Source organism: Chiloscyllium punctatum, chromosome 21, assembly GCF_047496795.1.
Source record: "Chiloscyllium punctatum isolate Juve2018m chromosome 21, sChiPun1.3, whole genome shotgun sequence".
NCBI classification, from domain to species: domain Eukaryota; kingdom Metazoa; phylum Chordata; class Chondrichthyes; order Orectolobiformes; family Hemiscylliidae; genus Chiloscyllium; species Chiloscyllium punctatum.
The window spans coordinates 21,536,582-21,541,997 of record NC_092759.1 but is presented as its reverse complement, the minus strand read 5'-3'; the positions used below and the strand labels follow the sequence as shown (position 1 = coordinate 21,541,997).

Sequence of the window (5,416 nt, the reverse complement as noted above, 5' to 3'; positions counted from 1 at the left end):
CCCCCCTCTCTTCATCTCTCCATCTCTTCTCTCTCCATCTCTCCATCCCCCCTTTTTCCAACTCTCTCCATCCCCCTCTCTCTATCCCTCTATTCCCCCCCTCTCTCCATCCCTCCTCTCTCCATCTAACTCCATCCCCCCTCTCTCCATCTCTCCATCCCCCTCTCTCCATCTCTCCATCCCCCCTCTCTCCATCTCTCCATCCCCCTCTCTCCATCTCTCCATCCCCCCTCTCTCCATCCCTACATCCCCCTCTCTCCATCTCTCCATCCCCCCTCTCTCCATCTCTCCATCCCCCTCTCTCCATCTCTCCATCCCCCCTCTCTCCATCTCTCCATCCCTTCTCTCCCCATCTCACTCCATACCCCCCATCTCTCCATCTCCCCCTCCATCTCCCCTTTCTCCATCCCTACATCCCCCTCTCTCCATCTCTCCATCCCTCCATCCCCCCCGTCTCCTTCCCCCCTCTCTCCGTTCCCCCCCTCTCTCCATCTCACTCCATCTCTCCATCCCTTCTCTCTCCATCTCTCCACCTCCCCTCTCTCCATCTCCCCTCTCTCCATCTCTCCATCCCTTCTCTCTCCATCTCTCCATCTCCCCTCTCTCCATCTCCCCTCTCTCCATCTCTCCATCCCTTCTCTCTATCTCTCTCCACCCCCCTCTCTCCATCCCTAAATCCCCCTCTCTCTCCATCTCTCTCCATCCCCCCCTTCTCCATCTCCCCCCTCTCCATCTCTCCATCCCTCCTCCTCTCTCCCTCACTCTTGCCTTCCTTTCTCTGGTTAGATTGAAGGTTCGGATTTGTGATTGGATCTTTTGCGGTAATCAGTTTGTGAAACGGCTGGTTCATAGTAAAACTGAAGCTCAGTTTGAGCCCTTTTCTGGGGAATGCAGTCACCCACCTGCTGCTTGACACTCAGAGGGTCTCCTGTTTCAGGGTGAGGGGAAATGACCTCGGTGTGAAGGTCACTGGACCCCGAAACGTTAACTCTGATTTCTCTGTACAGATGCAGCCAGACCTGCTGAGCTTTTCCAGCAAGTTCTGTTTGTGGTGTTGATTTCCAGAATCTGCAGTTCTTTCAGTTTTTACTTTGTGAAGGGATCCGTGTCGGATCTGTTGGACTGGGTCCAGCAGTCGCTAGAAGATTCCCAGAGTTTGGAATGTCGGATTGGGAACTGGAGAGGAGCTGGGAGGGACAGGGTCAAGTTGTTATGTCTCTGTAGTTACTGCTCATGCTGACAGGGACTCGTCAGGAGCTAGAGCCAAGGTTATAAAGCAGAACCTCAAACATAATGATCTGGGGGTCAATAGCTCAGTTACAGGCAAATCAGACGAGACAAATTTTGATTTGATTTATTGTAAGAACGTTAGAAACAGGAGCAGGGGTAGGCCACGCAACCCCTTGAGTCTCCTCCGTCACTCAATAAGATCATGGACTCTGTTCCACTGTTGGGCCGAAGGGTCTGTTTCCCTGCTGTATGTCTCGATGACCCGCTCCCTCACCATAACCCTTCATTCAAATATCTATCTTAGCTTTAAAAACATTTACTGAGGAAGCCTCAACCACTTCCCTGGGCGGGGAATTCCACAGATTCCCAACCCTCTGGGGGAAGAGGTTCCTCCTCAGTTCGGCCCGAAATCTGCTCCCACCCCCTCCTCCCCCTGTATTTTGAGGTTATACCCCCCGGGTTTGTTTCACCCACCAGTATAAACAGCCTCCCTGCTTCTACCTTGTCTATTCCCTTCGTCAGTTTAGATGTTTCTATACAATCCCCTCTCATTTTTCTAAATTCCAACGTGTACAATCCCAAACTACTCGATCTAGATTGAATTGATTGTCCCGTGCACCGAGACACAGTGAAAAGCTTTGTCTTGTGAGCAATCCAGGCAGATCACAGAGTGAAGTCGCACAGAGAGTAAATAATAGGGAAACAGTGGCAAAAAGATGAACACAGGTTAAGAGTCTGTGAGTCCATTCTAACGACAGTCAGGTAGAAACTGTTAAGAAACCAGCTGGTGTGTGTGTTCACCTTCACCTTTCCTCATAAGGCACACCTCTCAACCCCAGAATCAACCGAGTGAACCTCCTCTGCACCCCCTTCCAGTGCCAGTACAACCTTTCTCAAGTGAGGTACACAGTATTCCAGGTGTGGCCTCCCCAGCTCCCTGTACAGCTGCAGTATAAACTCCCTGTTCTTAAACTCCATCCCTCCAGCAATGAAGGACCATATTGCATTTGCCTTCATATTGTGCTGAGATACAGTGAAAAGTATTGTTTTGCGTGCTCACCAGGCAAACCATACCTTACCTGAGCACATCAGGGTGAGAGAGCAGAGTGCAGAGTGTAGCGTTACAGAAGCTGCAGCGAGAGATCAAATACATGTCCCAAAGCCTGCAGCGAGAGAGAGGGTCAATAAAGCAACCAGAGTTCCGATAGTTCATTAATAGGGTCATAGACTACAACAGCGGGGGGCGGGGGGGTATACAAGACACTGGTTAGACCTCACCTGGAGCATAGTGTACAGTTGTTCCAGTACAGTTACAACCCTGATGACATAAATGTCTACCATCTACAAGATGCGCTGCAGAAACTCACCAAAGACCCTCAGGCAGCACCTTCCAAACCCACAGCCACTTCCATCTAGAAGGACAAGGGGCAGCAGATACATGGGAACCCCACCCCCTGCAAGTTCCCCTCCGAGCCCCTCACCATCCTGACTTGGGAATATATCACCGTTCCCTCAGTGTGGCTGGGTCCGAATCCTGGGATTCCCTCCCTCAGGGACATTGTGGGTCTACCCTCCAGCACATGGACTGCAGTGGGTCAAGAAGGCAGCTCACCCCCCACCTTCTCGATGGGGGCAACTAGGAACGGGGCAAGAAATACTGGGCTCAGCCAGTGATGCCCACACCCCTTGAGTGAATAAAATATTGTGATCTTATAGACAGCCAGCATCATTGTCTTTGCTCCTGTAACCTCTGCATCTACTAGTGGGCGGCACGATGGCACAGTGGTTAGCACTGCTGCCTCACAGCGCCAGAGACCCGGGTTCAATTCCCAACTCAGGCGACTGACTGTGTGGAGTTTGCACATTCTCCCCGTGTCTGCGTGGATTTCCTCCGGGTGCTCCGGTTTCCTCCACAGTCCAAAAATGTGCAGGTTAGGTGAATTGGCCATGCTAAATTGCCCATAGTGTTAGGTAAGGGGTAAATGTAGGGGTATGGGTGGGTTACGCTTCTGCGGGTCAGTGTGGACTTGTTGGGCCAAAGGGCCTGTTTCCACACTGTAATTTAGGGTTGGGATTGGGTATGGGGTTTGGGAATGGGGTTTGGGATTGGGAATGGGGTTTAGGGTCGGGATTGGGATGGAGATTAGGGTCGGGATTGTGGATGGGGTTGAGGGTCAGGATTGGGGATGGGGTTTGGGATTGGGAATGGGGTTTAGGGTTGGGATTGTGGTTGGGGTTTAGGGTCGGGATTGGGGATGGGAATTAGGGTTGGGATTGGGAATAGGGTTTAGGGTCAGGATTGGGAATGGTGTTTAGGGTCAGGATTGGGAATGGTGTTTAGGGTCGGGATTGGGGATGGGGTTTGGGATGGGAATGAGGTTTGGGATTGAGAATGGGGATGGGGTTTGGGATTGGGAATGGGGATGGGGTTTGGGATTGGGAATGGGGTTTAGGGTCGGGATTGGGGGTGGGGTTTGGGATTGGGGATGGGGTTTAGGGTTGGGATTGGGGATGGGGATTGGGATTGGGGATGGGGATTAGGGTCAGGATTGTGGTTGTGGTTTAGGGTCGGGATTGGGGATGGGGTTTAGGGTCGGGATTGGGGATGGGGTTTAGGGTCGGGATTGGGGATGGGGTTTAGGGTCGGGATTGGGGATGGGGATTAGGGTCAGGATTGGGGATGGGGTTTAGGGTCGGGATTGGGGATGGGGTTTAGGGTCGGGATTGGGGATGGGGATTAGGGTCGGGATTGTGGTTGTGGTTTAGGGTCGGGATTGGGGATGGGGTTTAGGGTCGGGATTGGGGATGGGGATTAGGGTTTGGACGAGGTATCCTGGTTCAGGCTGTGGTTCCCTTAGTCGCTGGGACGGTTTGGGACAGGAGACAGATCGATGCTGCTGTGTTATTAATGGTGGTCCTCCCTTCGCTCTCCTCAGTGCTGGTTTCCAACTCCAGTGAGCTGGACGACCAGGAACACGGTGCGGTGCCAACCTCCAACACCCCGCTGATTGCCGGCGTGGCAGGTGGGATTGTGTTCTTGCTGCTTGTCTCCGGCACCGTCGTGGCTGTTCTGTGTTACCGACGGCGGCGATCCAAACTGGCTGAAGGACATCGCCCATCCCTCCACCTTAGCACCTTGACCAGCCCCAAACGGGGCACAGCCAGCAACAACAATGGGTCAGGCTCCGAGCCCAGCGACATCATCATCCCCCTCAGGACTTCCGACAGCAGCTTCTGTCCTCACTACGAGAAGGTGAGCGGTGACTACGGCCATCCTGTCTACATCGTCCAAGAGTTGCCACCTCAGAGCCCCGCCAACATTTACTACAAGGTGTGAGGGGAGGGGGAGGGGCGACGGGGGGGGGGCGGGGGTTTGGGGAGGGGTGGGGGGAATGGGTGAGACTGGGGCTGGCGTTTTCCTTCCGGAACATTCCGGAGTGAGTGCGATGGAAGGACCCTGGTGACGAAGGCCGTTGAACTGGACGAACGAATTGTGCTTCCTGTGGGGTGGGGGGGGGTGAGAGGGGAGGTGATGGGACGCTCCTCAGAACCTTCCAGAAGCTGAGCGGGTTTCTGAGGCGGGGGAGGGGGGGGGGGGTGATCCTTCAGGACCGAGGGTGAGCACCCGACCGGGTGTCGAAAACCTGATTTCGTGGGACACTCTGAGAGGGATGAGGGAGGAGACCAGTAAAGGAAGATGGAGCTGCCCCCACTCCCCAAAGCTGGAGGGGGGGGTGGGGAACAAAGACCCAACTCAACGCCTGACCCTCCCAGCTCTGAGGAGTGCACAGCCAGCTGGGACGGTGGGGGGTAAAACAAAGTCCATTTCTGTGACAAGGGGAAAACGTGACGATGAGGAACAAGGATGTGACCACCAGAGGAACAGCAGGAGGCCATTCAGCCCTTCTGCACCATTCAATGGGATCAATGGTTCCTCACTCCCACTTCCCTCACCTCCCTCCCTAGGTTTGGACATTGGGCGTAGAGCCGGACGGGAGCCTGATGTCGGAATTCGAAGATCCTGGGGGAGTTGGTCAAGGGTACCCGCCCAAGGGCCTGAACTCTGACCCCCCCAGCAAAGCCCCCTGCAGCACCACCTACACACCCCTCCCCCGCTCCTTCCAGCTTGTGAGCTGGGAAACCATGTTGGAATAAATGGATTTGAAGACCCAAAACAGCTGGAGAA

At 54.2% G+C, this 5,416-nt stretch overlaps 1 protein-coding gene across 1 annotated transcript in view; it reads left to right on the top strand.

Moving 5' to 3' along the window:
• The window catches only part of efnb3b (ephrin-B3b), a 101,359-nt gene extending 96,773 nt beyond the window's left edge, over positions 1–4,586 (top strand). The window contains exon 4 of the mRNA XM_072591366.1: positions 4,047–4,586. Coding sequence (XP_072447467.1) covers positions 4,047–4,567 — 521 coding nt within the window. The 3' untranslated portion in view covers positions 4,568–4,586. The remainder of the gene's footprint in view (positions 1–4,046) is intronic.
• The last annotated feature ends 830 nt before the right edge of the window (positions 4,587–5,416 follow it).